General features: G+C 35.3%; 1 protein-coding gene across 2 annotated transcripts in view; it reads right to left on the reverse strand.

Annotated features, from left to right (window-relative positions):
* Positions 1-19,500, reverse strand: part of LOC128858605 (B-cell lymphoma/leukemia 11B) — a 111,499-nt gene that overhangs the window by 33,044 nt on the left and 58,955 nt on the right. The window contains exon 1 of one of the 2 annotated variants that reach the window (XM_054095010.1): positions 7,168-7,416. The exons of the other annotated variant lie outside the window; for it this stretch is intronic. Within the exon in view, the coding sequence (XP_053950985.1) occupies positions 7,168-7,243 (76 nt within the window). The 5' untranslated portion in view covers positions 7,244-7,416. Of the gene's footprint in view, positions 1-7,167; positions 7,417-19,500 lie in introns of those variants that run through there. 2 annotated transcript variants of the gene reach the window in all.

The following is a 19,500-nucleotide window of genomic DNA, read 5'->3' on the forward strand; positions in this document are numbered from 1 at the left end:
TATTACATTATCAGACAGTTGGCCATCAGATGAGTGGGAGTATTTGTAAGAGGTTGGGACAATAGATTTTTGGCGCCTTGTAACAATTGGATTAGACATGGGGTAAAAGTTGAAAGGATAATATTGAAAGCTCTAAGTAAAAGGAATTAATCGTTTTTTTTTGTATGCCAAAATGTTAAGAATGTACTCATATACACATACATAATATGTATATCAAAGACTGTGCTATATTGTTTTTAATGTGCTTTCATTTACATTAATTTATTTGTGACTAATGTGGAAACTTCGTTGGAGGCTGTGTTATGTATTTTATCTCTATCGTCGTTTAATGGATATACAAGTAAGGAAAAAAATGCAGACGAAAATTACTTTCAATGTACAATAAGTTTAATTCAAGTGAAATAAAATATTGTAATACAATATATGTTATAATAAAATAAAATACAATCAAAAAAACTTAAAATATAAAAATAAAAAGATTAGTTTGCTGGTGCTTTCGATGCACTGATCTTGAAATTCTTTAGCATGTGCAACACTTATCCCGAGTCTCTTAAGCATAGCTTATTTTTTTAACTTATTTCAAAAAAATTTCAGTACAACATACTTTGGGAGCTTTCACTTGTTTAAATAAAATTAATTTGAGTGAAATATGCGCTCATATAGTTCAAGAGTTAAAACGCAATATACAACTACAATTTGGTTATCATCCAACAGGATCTATAGATTTAATTTTATCTGGCAAAACATAAGTTCAATATGAGATCAAGTCATGGTGTAGAGTTAATCATTCCATAATTCCTGCTAAAAGTATCTCGAAAGGAAATGCCTTGAGAGACATAGAAAATCTTCTACAAAGATATTATCACTGGATTTTTCAAGAGCGATGCAGTAATATAATATAAATGAAAATATAAAAAAATAAACTGGAACTTAATTAAACTAAATTAAAAAAAAATGAAATGAAAACAAAAGTAACAATCAACAACCGCCCAAGTTGAGCTACCATATTCTTCGTTCGTTCTACCAATAAAGGTCTATATTTACGTGAAACTACTAACTCCACATAATTATTTTTTTAATTATTTATAAAAACATAACGTATGGGCTTCTTTACAATTTACAGATATATAAAGTGATTTTTCTCGAAAATACGATTTTCGACTTGAGCGGTTATTGTTTGTGATCACATGTATATGCAATAATATAGTTATTATATTGTATTTCTTCCGAGTATGAATAGCCTTACCACCTTGAGTAAAAACCATAACGTTACCTTAACTTGATTCCCGGGCTCTCGGAACATTGAAGGTAATGAAAAAGTAGATGAACTGGCAAGAGGGGGATCTGCCATGAATAAATTAGCAAAACGTTATGGCCCACCTACAACCTGAAACAAGCGTCAACATTAATAAACATGAAACGACGGGACGCCTGGAGACTCATGGCAGTCATAACTGACTTTTGGTCTGTCGGGAAACAAACAGTCAAAATGAGTATCCCATCACACACTGTTGTAAACAACCAGAAAAAAGGAAACAATTTTCCATTTCCTCTGTGAATGCCCTGCGTTATGGAAGAAGAGAATGTTAATCCTGTCTCGAACAACTGTTTAGCTTAGACGTCAACAATCTAATAAGGTTCTCAAACCGCACAGACTAGATATAGTTTTGCTATAAATAACCGTTAAGTTGGTAGCGAGAATGTAGCAATAAAATAGTTGAATTATGGATGAATCACCACTTTAACCAACCAACCAACCGATTTCTCCAAAACGAATCTGGTACCACAGGGCGCTAATCGTATTATGAAATTTAATGTTTGAAAAAAATGTTCGAACAACTTCTTTAATAAATGAGTATCTCGTATACATTTTTAGATGCATCAAAATAATTAGACTTAACCTTTTAAAGTTTTGAATATTTAAAAGTAATCAGTCAGCACAATTGAAACAACTTTGAGTCAAGTGTCCGGCAATGGTAGAGTTTTCAATCTAAACAAAGTGATGCTTGAACAAAGAACAAGGTAATGAACTTATTCAAATTCTTTTTCTCTTGAAGCCAATGATAATACACACATGTGTATCCATACATAAATATGTAAATACAAGTACGATAATGTACTTTATTGTGCAAATTATATATGTATTTATATTCATATGTATGTACGTATGTATGTAAATAAATGAATGTACATATATATATATATATTTTCATTCACCTAGATACGTTCGGATTATTCTTCTGCCCGAAAAGTAAAAATGCTGTGCAAATATTTGTCGAAACGGGCCATATATGTATGTAGCTTTGTTCGTGTATTTAACGATAATATGCCTTGTTGTTTTTTCACCACCTCAAATATTCCCACATTTCATGGAAAAATGTTAAATAAATTAAGTTTGAATAACGATAAATGTTGAGGGCGTTGAGGGACCCAGTTTTGCTCGCACCACTTATCGTCGGTGGCCGCGAGTCGTGTCAACCGACTGTGTTACAATATGACTGTACGACTGTACAATCATCACTGCGCGGTCATTCATATGTACGAGCATATGTATGTATATTGATACTCGTACATGCTCGTCGCCTGTGTGCGTTTGTTTAAACACTGACTATTTTGTGGCCTTAGGTTGAGATATAAATTTTTGTACGTTTGTATCTCGTCTAACTCGTGGGGTTTTGTTAAAACGGTCGAAAAACTGTTGCTTGCGTTAGCATTAAACAAAAAACTACTAATAATAACTACACCCACACCTAAATACAAACATGGATTCCTTCACTTACATATGTATGTACATACTGCATATATAATGTTATGTAGAAATGAGCAAAAATGCATGGGTAAATATAAAAATTAAAAAAAACCCCAACGGGCAGGGACAGTTAAAGCCCCTTTGCTGTCTATTTGGGAGTGCTTCTATAGGCCACAGTGGCAACGAAGCAGTGTTCTTATCAGCGTCAGTTAAACAAAAGCAGTAACAACAATGATAGCAGCATGGTTTCAGGGCGAGAGAAGGCGTTGTAGTAACGACAACGGGCCAGGCCGCTGACGTCGCCAGGTGGAGCAGCAAAACACCTTTGCTTTTTTATTGCCGTGGAACTAGTGAAAGCAGTCTGATAACACCCGCATGAGGTGTTTACGTGGCAAGCATACATATGCAGATACGCACCTACATATGTACATATGTGCATACATACGTTCTGTGTGCGCAGGCATGAGTGTATACAAACTGGCAAGTACATCTGCATACACCCGGATATGTATCATTCTACAAATGTCTATTTACATACACCTATACATATACACACACACACACATACATACGGACATACTATGTATGTAAAAAGCGCAGAGTCCGTTTAATAACGCAATATTATTACTTTAAAGAAGACATACGGGCCTATAAACATATGTGATAATGTAAAGAGATAAACAAAAACAAAAAGAAACTAGACTGAAAACGAAAAAATTATTGTATTTGGCGCAAGGTAAACTTAAATAGAAATGAGAAAAAACCAAACGCAAATATGTGCACATATTTATCACTATCTAGAGCAATTGCTCTAAGTACCGTCGGAGGGGTGATGTGCGTGGTATACTTCAAGCTGGACAACTTCAACGACAATCAAAGAAATTACTAATGAGTTGCCGAAATGGAATTATGGAGCCGTAAATATATGATAATTGTTACACGCATGTCTGGCGATAAGGTAGGGCAAAATTTCATTTTTTCACTTATAATATGTTGTTGTTAAACATTATTTCATAAGGCAATTAATTTTCTCCTAAAAGAATAAAGGCCTGTAAAAATATGCGCCTAGAAGTTGTTTAAGTCATTTTTCTATTATCGACGGAACCAGTTTCTTAAAATTTTTCCACCAACCTTTAAATGGTGAACTCATTCGAGCGATTATTTCCACCAAAAACACGAATTTTGCGATATGTTGTTCTTAAAGATCGACCATTTTTATAATAAGTTGCAGTAATTTTAATACGTTGTTCTGTCGTGGAAAATTGTATATCTGACTACTTTACACTTGTCAACGGGGACATAAGAAAGGTACCATCTGGGAATTATTTATTAGGTGGCACTTTCGAAAGACCCTTTGAAATACAATATTTTCCATAAAAAAAGACATACATAGTGCTCATATCATTAACTTACTTTACCTTTTTACAACATTCTCAATACTTTTCATGCGAAATTTTTATATACATAAATTATCACATTTCAAATAAATCAAAGCTCCAAATTTTCTATTAAATTTACAAATTTTTAATAAATTTGTAAAAATTGTCGTATGAATTTTGAACTTTTTAATCAGAATCTTTAGAACACTTCCGGGTATGCAGCCCATTCAATTTCAGATTTTGTTCGTGTGCTTTATATGGATGAAAATTCTCAGCATCAAAAGTAAAAAAAAAACTCGCATTTTGAGCTATTTTAAGCTTACAATTTATTATACTAAAATTAAATTGGATATAAAATTGCATACCCTGAAGTTTTCCACAAATATTTATAAAAAAGTTGAAATTTTTGATAGCAAGTTTTTGAAATTTATTAAGTTTTTTTGAAATTTGTAGAAAGTTTGGAACTTCTAGTTATAAGATTTTAATTGGTTATAGTTACACTTTTACAATAAACAATATTTTTATAAAAATTTAACGAAGAATATTTAGGATGACAATTTTTGCGATTATTGTAAAAAGATAAGGTGACTAAATTATGTGAACACAAGTATGCATATATGTTCATAAAACAAAAAGTATTAAAGTAAACATATGAATATCAAAGAAAACAAAATTTTTGGTGGTGCAACCACATGCCTGAAGGACCCTTAGTCACTCACATATTGGTATATCACAAACGGAAGTTTGCAATTTTCCTTTGCTTGTTTGCGGCGGTCAGATATTCGATTTTTGCCAACTTTTTCGGGGTAAATGAGCAAGTAAATATTTTACTTAAAAATTTTCTTTACAAAATTGTGTGGACCGTTTAGTATCATAATAACACTGAGTTTCAAACAAAGAGCTGCAACTGACTTTTGCGATGAACTTTGTGAATCTTTTACAGAAGAATAAAAATTATTTTAAAAGTATTGCCACATACGCAAACTTACTAACAGCCAAAACTATTCCAATAGGTTAAAGAAACGTTTGGTAGCATTGAAATAACAGATAGGCTATAAAATGGAGTATCATCGGAAAACATCTAAAAGGTGACCGATTTCAGTAAACAAAATAAGAAATCATATGTGAAACTTATTGAAAAGTAAAAAGTGATTTCCTAGGCAACTTGCTGAGGTCTTCGTAAGCTCTATTCAATTGTGCTACACCAGCTGGCAAACAATAAAAGAATCTACATATATACATTTGTTTTGAATCGGTATAGGTCATTCAAGCCTTTGTGACCACCATCATGAACGACATTCTTAAAAAGAGAATTTGTGTAAGCATGTATGCTTTAGTACTTAATCTTGCCATAAATTCTGTGACAAATTTTACAATGCATATGGCGAGAACGAATTCGCAGGAAAAAGTTCCATTATTTTTTTTCCAATGGAGTGGGAAGCTAAGGAAAAGTGCAAGTGAGATTTACGAATTGCTGAAAAACCCTAATATTTCGAGAAGGTTTGCTTACCGCACGATCAATCGTTTTTCCTAAATGTCCGAAGTGACAGACAGAAAAAGAAGTGGTCGACCTCTCGTGGTTCGGACCAGAGCAGGCATAAAACCCGTTCTCCTTAGAAAGAAAAAATAATGCCCAGCGAAATGAATGTATCGACCAGATCCATGCCAATACTAATTAGAGATGATCTCCACATGAAAACATTTCGTCGCTTAACTGATCATCTTTTAACAATGCGTTTGAAGAAAATTAGACATGACAGATGCAAGCAGTTTCTTCGGTGGACTTGAAAATATGCTTTTCACAGATGAGAAGACTTTCGCTGTTGAAGAAGTTTTTAATAAACAAAACGACAAAATCTATGATAAAACTTCTAAAGACGTAAATAATGTTGTTCCAAGGGTTGTAAAGGCGTTACATCTCTTAATTTCTGCGAAAAAAGGGATTAGACTGGGGGATATTGTACCAGAATTATGTCTTGGAAGGCGTTATGAAGCAGTTGTGCAGTATCGTCAACGCAGAGCGTTGAATATTCCAGCAAGATTCCGCTCCAGCCCATAAGGCGAACACCACCAAGCAGTTGCTAAAAATAATATTCTATGAACCCAAGCCGCAGAAGATTGACCGTCTGGAGGTCCAGATCTGAGTCCATTGCACAACAGTTTGAGGTCAGAAGGTTTGCCGAAAACCTCACAGAAATTTGGAGTCTCAAACAATCTTCGGTATAAGCACAGTGGAAACCGTGCGAGCTGCAATAGCTGAATGGCCTAATCGTTTGAAGGCTTGTGTAAAAGCAAATGGTTACCATTTCGAATAAAAATTAAAAAAAATGTTCCTTAATATTTACATTTAATAAAAGAAACTAAGTTCATTACAAAAAGTATTATAATTTCATATATGTATGATGTAACCGACTTAACTTGTAACAGAACTTATGGCATGACTAAGTATGTACATATGGTGATAGACCGTTGAGCAACTTGGAAAAACGTGCAATTTCGGAAAATGTCTTCAGCCTTTGTAAAACACTATAGTAAATACCGTCACTCATATTTTAATTTTTTTAATTACGTCAGTTGCTTTTATATATGCATGCATGTATGATATATAGCATATTTTCCAAAGAAAACATTATATGCACATATGTATTTAAGCCTTACCAATAAACGAGAAAAGCTGGGTACATACATACATACTTAGATAACTTCAAGTATGTGGAAGCCATCCTTAATTATTAATTTATTGGCAAGGCTCTGTGTATGTCTGAATGTAGCTACTTCAAAGAATCATGTTTCAAACGCTGAATATTAAGAAATTCATTTGCAACCGACTTTACGTGTAATTTTTTCAGTCTTTTGGTTTTCTTCTGTTTGCCTTTGTATGAATGATAAATTTCTGATATACGTATGTACGTATGTATGCATGAACATACATTTTATAGAACTGCAAAAATTTATTCTGTAATGATTGTCACTTCACGTTTTGCTTAACTACATATATAACATATGCATGTATTTGCAAAGGCTTTCACTGCAACTTACGACTCATCGAACGAAATCCGTGATCTTCACTAACTGACAGCATTTTTTCTTCTTGATTGATTAGTTCTTTCTTCATAGTTATTGTTCTTTCAATTTTGAAGACTTTGTTACATTTCTATTCAAGAGTTTTTTCTAACCAAAAGTCACATATGCTTTGCGGTTTCGAAGAACAATACCATATCAACTATTATTTTATTAGATTTAAATTTTCACAACTTCAATTCAATTTGAAGTTAATGTCAGATTTTATAAAGCTCACTATGCCGATATGAAAAATGACGTAATACTAAAGTTATTTTTTCAATTCTGGTAACATCGCGAACATGTTGATTCCGCAGAATCTTCACGTGAACTGATTCTAAATTATAATGCCCACTCTCGCGTAGTCCCCCAGATGCTCACCTACCGTAGAGTAACACTGACGGTCATATCTTACAGTGTGTGTGCCCTTATATCAGGGTGAGAATTTAAAATAAGTGAAAAACCCATGTGTCCTGCCTGATAATGTCAGGGTGAGTAAGTCTGTCTCTTTTCGATGGCATGATCCTTCACAGTAACACGTCCATATGTAGCTATTACTCTAAATGTGAGTTTCGATGGGGTCACACAAACGAATTAAGGGATGATGAGCGAAGAGTGGTCAGAAGTATTTGAAAGTGTTTTATATCTGCTTAGCCAGTTCTTCAAGAATGCTGAGCAAACCAAAACAAAAATGTTGTTTCATTCAGCACAAGATCGTTGCATTCCGTATGCTTGATAAAATCGAGAGTGCATAGAATGATTTCTTTGCTCACGTAAACGCACGCACATGCATACATATATACATACATACATAAGTATTTAGCTAGCCTTCTCCGCTTATGGGTAGTTCTTTATGATATTGTTATTATTATTTTTTTTTAATGTATACTCACGTACATTTACATGCATATAACTTAATGTTTTTAAACTGTACTTGGCAAAAAATGCAAGTAGACCGATTCGCACTGGGCAATGATTTGAACATAAACTTCGTTTATTTAAACCCCACCGACAATGTCTACCCCATAATCATACATATTAAGCAAAAATTAATGAATATTATATTATTGAGATGAAAGTGCAAATGGAAATAAAATTCTTGAACATAATATTTGACAAAAAATTGTTATGGAGAGCGAGACCATTATATTTACAAAGACTTGCATGTGTATGCATAACAGAGCCATGCGTAGAACTTAAAGTTAAACTTAAATTTCTAAAACTTAAAACTTTTCACACTCATATTGAATCCCAAGCGAGAGAGGCTATCGTAAGAGCAGCTATCCAAGCTACCAAATTCGCATTCATTGAAATATTTGCTGAAATCTCAATGCCATGGGACATGACACCAATAAGACAAACAGAACATTGTTACATGATACATGCACGAATCCCTCACCGAGAAAAGTGCAGGGACAGGCATCTGCGGACGACGGAAAAGATACTCGGAAGCTCTGGGCAAGAATACAACTACATTTCAGTCGGAAGTCTACGCAATAGAAAGATGCTCACTTTAACCTTGAATACAACTAGAACGACAGGAGCATAGCTACTTATAGCAAGACATTAAACAAGGCTCTCAACTCTTTTCAGGTTACACCAAAACTTGTAGTGGCCTAGTATGGGGACGTCATTTATAGATACAGGAAGTATAGGAAAGGCAAAGAATGTCATAGTGGGACAATTTACCGGGTTTATCAAAATCAAAATCAATGATATGTAACATTAACCAAAACTGATTCAAAGTTTATATGTAAATAAATAAAAATAATTTTGGAATTATCACAGGAATTCTCTGTAATGTCCAGATTAAATCATCGTCTTACTAACCTGGGAATATTATCCAATAGAACTTGCAGGTTCTGCAGGGAGGAAGATGTGACCGCCAAATATATGCAAGTATCCAGTACTAATGGATAGCGGCACAAACACCTTGCTGAATATTATCTACTAGTTTATGAACACCTCTTGACGTTGGCGTTCGCTTCGCTTCTACGCAACGCGAGAAACTCGAGTGCTTGATATAATGAACGCATTGGCAGCGAAAGCTTTAAGCGGAATACGCATTTTTTTGCATAATAAAGTTTACTATAATAAATTCATTTACTAAATTTATACTTATTTAAATTAGCTCAGGTTAAACATTTTGTTTGTGCATCTGATACTCATTGACACATGAGACGCTTTGCTTTGGCGCTCGCATTGCTCAACTTTGGCTACGCGAACGTCTTCACAACGCCAATGTTGTATGTGGACGGGCCTTTAAACTTTAGCGGCATATACATTAAGTTTTTTCGCAATAGTGCATTTATCAACTGTTCGTGCTTTGTTCGCCAAAAAAGAACTTTAGTGCAATTAATCCGAGTTGAAAATAAAGGCTCTACCGTTACCGTTGTCATGCAATATTCAATTATATTATTATATTTTTTATTATACGAGTATTATTCAATTACATTACTATATTAATTTTTGAAGATATCGAGATGTCACTATAGGCGTCTTCTTCGACATTGAGGAGGATTTTAACAATATTCTCCAGGACTCTGGATAAGCAAAGGGTCGGAACCGACCTTATTAGGATTATCCACAAAATAAAAAGGGAGGTGCCTCTCTCTGCCGGCAGGCGAATAGCGACACTCCACAAGGCGGTGTTCTCTCGCTAGAGGAGCTGGAGATGAGAGTCTGTAAGGTGATGGCTTACGCGGATGGCGTGGCACCTATTGCCAAAGGGAAGTTTTTAGATACTCTGACGGAATGGATGCAGGGTTATTCAAATCTATTTAGTTGTGAAATGCACCATATTTGGCTGTTTCTCGGTAAATCGTGTGAAGACGTACCTCGTCATATTTACGAGAAAATATAAAATGCCTAAATGTCTTTCTACCCTCATTAGCGGGTGCTCTCTGTCAGGGCGAAGTACCTGGGACTCATTTTTGACAGAGGGCTAACGTGGAAGCCCATCATCGAAGGGAAAAAGGAAATGAAAAAGGAAAAATGGGGCCTATCTTCTAAAGTTACATTTTGGCTATATAACACAATTATGAAGCCAATTTTTTTTTGTACAGAGTCATTGCCTTGTGGAACTCACTGAAAAGAACGACATCAGTTAAGAAGCTGGAAAAGGTCTAAGGGTCTGCCCTCATTGGAATCAATTGGACGCTTCGGACCACTCCTACTCTAGCGCTTAACGCTGTACTGAATGTGGTACTCTTGGATATCGCAGGAAAAGCTGCCGCTGCTCGCGGCGCAATTAAGTAAATACAGGTGTTAGGGCCATAAACTAGACTTAAGCTACGTATACATCAACTCAGCGTGCGCTGGACTTGTGCGTAAACGTGCAAAATCGCGTTATCCTTCTGATTGCAAGTAGATCGGGGGCGCTCGAGGAAACTTCTTCAAACTTAATAAAGCCTCTCGATTTTGATGGGTATCCTTACCGGACATTGTCCGTTAGGTGTCCATGCGGTGAGAATTGGGATTGCTTCAATTCCTTTTTGTAGAAGCTGTCTGGAGGATGAGTTGGAATCATATCAGCACCTTCCACTCAGGTGCTCTGTTCTCATCGAGCAAATATTTAGACATTTGGGCTCCACTTTTTTGCTACACCTGCGGATATTGCGGATTTAAATATGACACATTGGTGAAATTTATTAGTTGCTTGAAGCGGTTAATACGAACATAATTAGCCAATTTTGGTCGTCATCCTCTCATCCAAAGTTCCTTTTTTCTTTCTCCTCCTCCTTTGTTCTTTTACTTCAGCCATTTAACCTATCCTATCCTGAGGGAATACTAATTCAAACTTAAAAAATGCTCTTTTCCGAAAACTTGGCATAAAAAGCTTAAGTTCGATATTAATTAACTTCCTCTTTAATTTCGATTCATGAATGCCCAAAAAATTATACAAAAAAGAGAAAAATGAGATCGCTACAAAAAATATAAAACTTTTTTTAAATAAAGAAAAGTTGCCATTTCTTGGACGTTTATTAAGGGAAATTAAACGAGGAGATAAAATAATATCGACCTGTAAATATTTTATACAAAATTTTCTGAAAAGTCCATATTTTCCTATGCAAATTCAATTTTCAAAGCGATGGCGACACAAATATTAAATAAAAAATAGAAATATATGTAAGTGACTCATTATTTTGAACATAGAACATATTTAAGGGATAGCATGGAGAAAAACATTTCTTTCGGGTCATCCTAATGTATGTACATAATTTAATAGGTCTAAAGACAAATGCATAACCACACAGACACTTCCTATGCATCCTGCAAGCATTTACGAATTTGTGGATACAGCATATTAACCGTTTCTTTCTCCAATATTAGGAAGTATGCATGTACATATGTATATACTCATGGTATATATGTATTTAAACATTTTTTTGTACCTTGTAATGTGCTCAGCCGCAATCTTGGTGTGCACTTTCCCACACACGTACATATTTCGTATTCCGTATTTTTGGATACATAAGCATAAGTATTAGACGCACTGGGGTTCATATGTACATATGTACTCGTATAGTAGACTTTCATAAAAACTATGCAATATGATACCAACTGTGTGCGCATGCGCGATACGATTTTTCCTCTCCCTTCTTTCCAATTGTTCATCTGCCTCACATTACTTTAGGTAAAAAATGTGCCCCGTGATTTTTTATTAAGATTTTAAATTAATAACGAACAAGCGGAAATCATGCATGAGCATGAAGACAGCGCTTATGATGGACATGAGCCGTAAACGAAAAAGGATGCTGCTAATGTCCCAGCAAAATTTCGTCAAACAAAAGCATATTTCATTATCCCTTTTATGATATTACTGTGATACTTACCAGCATCGGTTCGCTGGTATGGCCAATATGTGCTCTTACACATATAGATTTTTGCGTGTATGTTCATGTGTTTGTACTTGTGCTTGTGCTTGGGCTTGTGTTCATCGCCAGGATAAGAAATTCCGTGGCAGTCCAACCATCACCTTAACACAACATCGGGGTTAGAACACAACGCATATAGTATTCCATCCTATCTAAGAGCCTCCGAGTAGATTCCGTTGCTTGTCTTCCATATGCAGCATTGTTTTGGTTAGCAATCTTTTTTATTTCGTAGCGGTTTTTTACCATATCTTCAAGAAAAACACACGTACGATTACGAGAGGGCATTTGTACAGTGTGGCGCACACGGCTACGCTAAAGGTTTTTCACCCCTCAGACTGCAACGCAAGACAAGCTTGAGGACGGTGAGAAGTCCTTAGAAGCCGGCTGGTTGTGGTGTTTTGTGTGTGATTTTTTATGTGTACGCGCGCGCGGAGTTCTTTTTTCGGGACATACTCGTACAAGTAGAATAACAAAAGGAAGGGAGCGAGACTGCTATGAGCATGGAAAATTATTATGTGTCCCGTCCATTCTCAACGTCTTCGTACGATATCCTTAGGTAAACCAGGAGCTGGCGTATTGTAACGGCATTTTTTATGCAAATTTGTTGTCCTCATATTAATTTTTTTATCGAGAGAATGTGTGTTATGGTTTTGCTGCCACAGCCACTTTGAAGACACAAACGTACATATGAGGCACATATGCACATACATACATATGCACATACGTATGCAAAGGACACATTTGGCGAGTTTTACTCTTCCGGAAGAAAACACGGAAGGACGGAAGGAAAAGATAAAAAAAATAGTGAGAAAACGAATGTGTGTTTTTTATTTCTTTAGCTGTATACATACAAACGTCTTTGCCTCTTGGTAGGGTAAGATTTTCCCAGGATATTTGAAAAAAAAACAGGGAATCTGCGATTGCTATTATAAGAGCACCTATCAAATGCGATGTGATTGCATTAATGCCGAAAAAAGGAGAATGATTGCTCATTATCCACAGAGCAAAGTTAACAAAAGAATAGACAACCACCGTTTCTGCAGATAACCTCTATTGATTTGTGTTCACAGTTTTTTCTGCCACCCAAAAAACGACAGTTGTTCAATTAAATTCATTTGGCGGGCTTTTTCATTTGTTTAAATAGATTCAGACTACTTATTTTTGAATTTGGTACCTTTTTATAATTTTTGTGTGTGTGTGTGTTTTTTTTCTTAAAAAAAACTTAATTGAATAACTGGCTTTTTAACTGAAAATTTATGATGCAATTCTTACTCAAAAAAATGTCGGTGGTGAAACCGAGATAAAAATTGCGTGTTGATCATAGAGTGAATAATCTCGTTTTTTAACCGCTGCAGCGCGTGTTTCTTTCTTAAAACAGGCATACCCGTAAACTTTATTTTAAGTAACGGACATTTTTTCATCGCACCTCGCTTTTCAATTTTTTTTAGATAGAAATGTGTACTAGACATCGTGTGAAGTTGTCTACTTTTGGAGCTTAACGTGGTTAAAAACTAAAAAAAAATAGCTACACACATATTGCGTATTGATGGACGGTTTTTGGTCACAAGTAATTTCATTATTTTCATTCCTCAGTATTTACGTAGCATCCACATACAGGTATACATACATATGTATGTATCTACATTTGTTCATGAAACACATGGAATACTCGTCAAAAATTTGTGACAGTTATTGTCATGAATATCCACTTAAGGTGACAATCAATCCACCTTTGCTGCGAACGCTCAGCCACACAATCTCACGATCCGGTCAGTTTTTAGTTTCAGCATTTTCCATTACAAAGCACCTCACGTCCAAAAACTAAACCAGCAACCATTGTACAAACATATACTGGTACATACATACATCCATGCATTTATATATGTATGTACATGCTTGAAATGCATGCATGAGATGCGTAGGAGTTTTGCTTTTAATTTCTTCATCTTTTCTTCTCATTATATGTTGGGCTTGTCACTTGCTATGACCACGTTGTTGACTATCCCATACCGATACCGAATGCATGACGTGATTGTTGCATCTCAAACATACATAGGAGATTGTTGGCGATTATGCAGAAATTTTTCATAGTGGCTTATAGGAGTATGTATGTATTCTTTAGCCTCACTCAAATATCAACTTCACAAGCTAAAAGCGGAGAGACAGAGCATAAAAATAAAAAACGATTTGGAAATCTGTCCTTTCAACTGCTTGGACATTTATAATACGTTCACATATAAGTAGATGATCTACTTTTTCGCGCTTAACTCAAAATCCGTAATTAAAAAGCGCGATTTCCCATACAAAGTTTCTCTCCTAAAATCTGAGACTATAAAATAATGCCAGATAATGACGATACTTATTGACCTACAACCATGTGTTTTCTGTGTTATCGATAATTATTATTACGAATGTAAGGAGAAACATCAAAATAAAAACTAAATGAAGTGGATGCCGACAAAGCAAACAGGTCTGTAAAAAAAATTCTAATAATTAAAATTTTTGTTAGATATTATTTATTAGGGATTCATTTTACAGAAAAAAACGTGTGCCCATAAACGTTTTGTCCTCTTATGATTTACTATAAAATGTAATATCGAATTTCGTATTACTGCCATAATTTTTTCCAACCTCAGTAAACGTCGCATACGGATTGCCTCCAACTGTTTATTATTACCAGCCAATTGCGCGATTAAATTAGCTATTCCTTCTCCTTGTATTTTCTTCATATCATTAATAATAATTAAATAAACCAAAAACACCGAAATATTCCACCAAAATAATTTCTATGAAGAAAAACCTACAAAGCAATATTGACAGCTGATTGCAGATTTAGCAGGTAATCTGCCATATGTGAAAGTGTAGATTAATTTGGTGGATTTTTAGATGAATAATCCATATGCATATTAAATGCGACCGCCGTAGCCGAATGGGTTGGTGCGCGACTACCATTCGGAATTCACAGAGGGAACGTAGGTTCGGATCTCGGTGAAACAACAAAATTAAGAAAAACATTTTTCTAATAGCGGTCGCCCCTCGGCAGGCAATGGCAAACCTCCGAGTGTATTTCTGCCATGAAAAGGCTCCTCATAGAAATATCTGCCGTTCGGAGTCGGCTTAAAATTGTAGGTTCCTGCATTTGTGGAACAACATCAAGACGCACACCACAAATAGGAGGAGGAGCTCGGCCAAACACCCAAAAAGAGTGTACGCGCCAATTATATACATATATACATATATAATGTATATGGAACGTAGTATTACCCCCGGCGGTATTGTAATATTCTGAAAGAGTGTTTAAAAATGTCAGTGGTAATGATAATGCATATCTCGGTTTCCTTAGAAGTTTAAACATTTATTTTTATTTTAGTTGGTATATAGATATATATACATATATATGTATATATAAATATACGTTTATACATATATATCATTTATGGATATAGGCAAGAATAAGAGTATAGATACGAGTTATTTCCTTATAGAATATGAATTTATACCTATTTAAGTATTCTAAAGATCTGCTAATGCACACTATGCACAACTTTTAGGTGTCATACAGGTTTTGTAAAAATATTTATATATATTTATCTGATTACCCGATAATTAACACAAAGTATGAAGAATCAGAAGTCAGTTGAATTTAGTTACAGGTTTTACTGTAAAAGTGCACTCAAATATATGGTGGTACTATTGGTGCGGTATAAGATCGTACATATTTGAAGCGGTAAAGATTAAAAGCGAAGGCCTCAAATCTATGCGGTACGGTACAATTTGGTATGACCCAAAGAATGTTGTAGGGTTACAAAAAAAGAGGTTTGCATATATGATCTCATGTCTCACGCCATTTTGTTTAGTTAGTTTTTTTAAAGTGACGAAAAATCTTTAATCTTTCACAAGTTCAAATTATCTTGTGGAGCAATATTAATTTGAGTTTATTAAATAGTTTAGTGATGGAGTCGTCAAGAACAGGAGACAAGTAAATACCGTTTTTCTTAAACAGATACAATTAAGTATTATAGAAAATACACTCAAAATGTGTGGTCAATTGTGCTTGCTGCGGTATAGTTGTTGCAGCTGTGTGTCGCAGCGGTAGTACCGCATCTGTTTGAGGGCGCTTTAAATAATCTCGACATTCTTATTTGCCAATTGATATTCCGGAGAACGAATATTGCTCGAAAACAATTTATCTAGATAGGTTTGTTCCTGCGATTTTGGGTTTTGGCCAGTTTGGTACTTTCTATTCAGCACTTTGGTATTTCGTTCTTAAATCCCATGTAATAGTCGTGAGATTTGACTTTTCATCACAAGTAACAAAAATGTTCGCAGCGGTATAATTCAAACAGGTAGACCAATACACGATGTTGAGCTAATGTGCATACAAGCTCGTATGTTGATACATAAATACGACAATGTACTTATATATACATATAGACAAAAGAGTGTACATACGTACGGTGACTAAATATTTTATATTGTATTCGGAGCACGTAAATGAGTCAACTGATAACAATACAAGAATTTGAAATGAAATTGTCTTTTGCGAGACTTAAAGAGAACGAACTGTAATTTTCATTTATTGGATATCATTGGGTTACTCGCTATTATCGGGTGGTTGCTAAAGGCACTAGAAAGATCTGTAATTGTGATCAGGTGAGCATCAGAGTAAATATGTGAGCAGTTTTACCATATATGAATATATGTATATACTTATGTGTGGACACAAAGATTCCCACTCATCTAAAGAAGCAGATTTAAAGTCGAAACAAAGAAACATAAAAGAGCACTGTTTGTTCGAACTTCGAAGTCTAATATAAAATTGGCATTAATTGCTTTAAATGTCGGAGGCTGTTCATGCACAGTTCATTGGTGATGTCCACTTACTTGACGAAGGCAGCATCAGCGCCTCCACAAATTTAGACAGCGCAAAGGAAACTGTACAACTAGACGTTGCCAGGTTTGACAAACACACTCACATGCATACAAACATAGATAAATATATCTAGCTTTTTGCAGATACGTACAAATAAATATATGTGCTTTCGGCGATCAGTGGTTGCGCATACTATGTAGTTTCGCTTCTGTCGAGGATGCTCACTGTCGCTTATGGACACGCCGGGATTTTACAGCAATGACGGCACCAGCGGAGACAGTTGCAATAGCCCCAGCAACAGTAGCGATTGCAATAATAAAACCAACCAACCATTCTCATACAATAAGGTTTTAGGTATACTGTAGGTAGATTAATATGGCATGGAAATAGTGCAACGACTAGCCACATTCGTACATTGCAATAAAAGTTCGTGAGAACTCGATGCTTATCGTTGGCTGCATTGAAGTTGTGCCCAAGACAAGAACACCGTTTCCGCAACAACACTTGCACGTCTGTTAACAGTGCTATAGATTCATACAGATGTGAGTATGTATGTTTGTATGTATGTATATGCTGAACGAGGAGCTTACAAATAACTTTTACCACTTATCGATAGAAAAACTTTAGTGTAACCTTGCTTTTGAGGGAATCGAGTAAAGCCGAATTACACTCGGGAGGTATTAACGTTATGTGTTTTACCGCTACAAAGTTACTTAGTTTCATATAATAATGTATAAGTAGGTATGTATATGTAAATGAAAGAGTGCAGCTCCGCTCTAAGGAGCATATCTACATACCTATACATGTTGACGAGCCAAGTATGTTTGCGGACTCTGCTTAGATGAGGAGTTCGTAGAGGAGGTTCAAATTGTAGAAGAGTGTTTCTAACATCGGCAAAAGTAAAGAACTCAGAGTTTCAAAAGCTGCTCCAAGCTCCAACTCTCAACAACCAAAATGTATTAAGTCAGGAAATTTATGTACATTGCTTTAGAATACCCTCAATCTTACAGGAATCAACGGAAATCCTCAAAATATCGTCTGAAATTAAAAATAACCTATTCATAATCGGCCGCCGTAGCCGAATGGATTGGTGCGCGACTACCATTCGGAATTCACAGAGAGATCGTTAGTTCGAATCTCGGTGAAGACACCAAAATTAAGAAAAACATTTTTCTAGTAGTGGGCGCCCCTCGGCAGGCAATGGCAAACCTCCGAGAGTATTTCTGCCATGAAAAAGCTCCTCATAAAAATATTTGCCTTTCGGAGTCGGCTTGAAACTGTAGGTCCCTCCATTTGTGGAACAACATCAAGGCGCACACCACAAATACGAGGAGGAGCTCGACCAAACACCCAAAAAGGGTGTACGCGCCAATTATATATATATATATATATATTCATAAAAATACTCAGAAGTAACCAACTCCTAGAATATGAAAACAATAAAAAATCAAAACTGCGTAATTACTCATAAAAGCTGCCCATTTTGTATGCTGCAAATAAATGTATAGCAATAACTGAACAAGATGATTAGCTGAGATGGGACTTTGAATATTAAACTTAAACCATCTTTAAATGCGTCCTTGAACTCCCAAGCTTCACTACTACATATATATGCAATTACCTGTATATTAAATAAAAATTGATTACAGCTGTTGTTCTTGCAAAGCCAATGACCTCTGAAATAGCAACAAACAAGAAATGTGCTCTAATCCTTCCAAGGGGAGCCGTACAATACATTTGATCAGTTGTAACACTATTTTCTCCCTACATGAAGTTGGAATAAAATCGTTCAGCTGTTAACATATATTCCGTGTGCGACATCTCTTCTAGAAGTAAGCGTTTTACAATACTCTTGTAGTCATAGTATACATATATGTATATTGTACTTATATAATACATATGTGTGCTTTTATCTCGAATATAGTACTAAAGAAATTCATCCCTTTTTATAAATTTCAAAATGCCTATAGCAGGTAAAATCGGCAAGTTTCTAATTTCGGCGGTGTAGCAAATTGCATTTGCGAAGTGCTGAGTAGATTTGACCGTTTGTCAGTGACAGATCACGAACAATTCGTTTTTTAAGGATCGTCAACATACACATTCACATCTACAAGATGTTTGCACAAATTCGTCGATACAGCCTTGAGGCAAAACATATTTCGCTAACCGAAACTGAAGGGCATCGATAATAATAATGTTGTTTCGGTTCCTGTAGATTAATATCATGATGGTTATGATGATGTGCAAAAAGAAGAAATTGCATTGTTCATTGATTGATTCTGAGAGTGAATGTACGAGCATAATAAATATATATATACATACATAATTGTCATCTATGCAGGTATGCATGTGTGTAAAAGGTGAAAGTAAAGGAGTCTTGGCGATTTCAAGACCGGCAGCAAACGCACCTGCCCAATTTTCCCATCACCATCACCAACACAAACACTTACTTATGTATATATGTACATGTGTGCGTACCTTGCGCTGGAACAATGACAATGAAATGCTATTGTCCTTTTTTGTGATCGGATTTATTTGAACCCAAGAGGTTTATGCCTATGC

Source organism: Anastrepha ludens, chromosome 3 (genome assembly GCF_028408465.1).
Source record: "Anastrepha ludens isolate Willacy chromosome 3, idAnaLude1.1, whole genome shotgun sequence".
Lineage (NCBI taxonomy): Eukaryota > Metazoa > Arthropoda > Insecta > Diptera > Tephritidae > Anastrepha > Anastrepha ludens.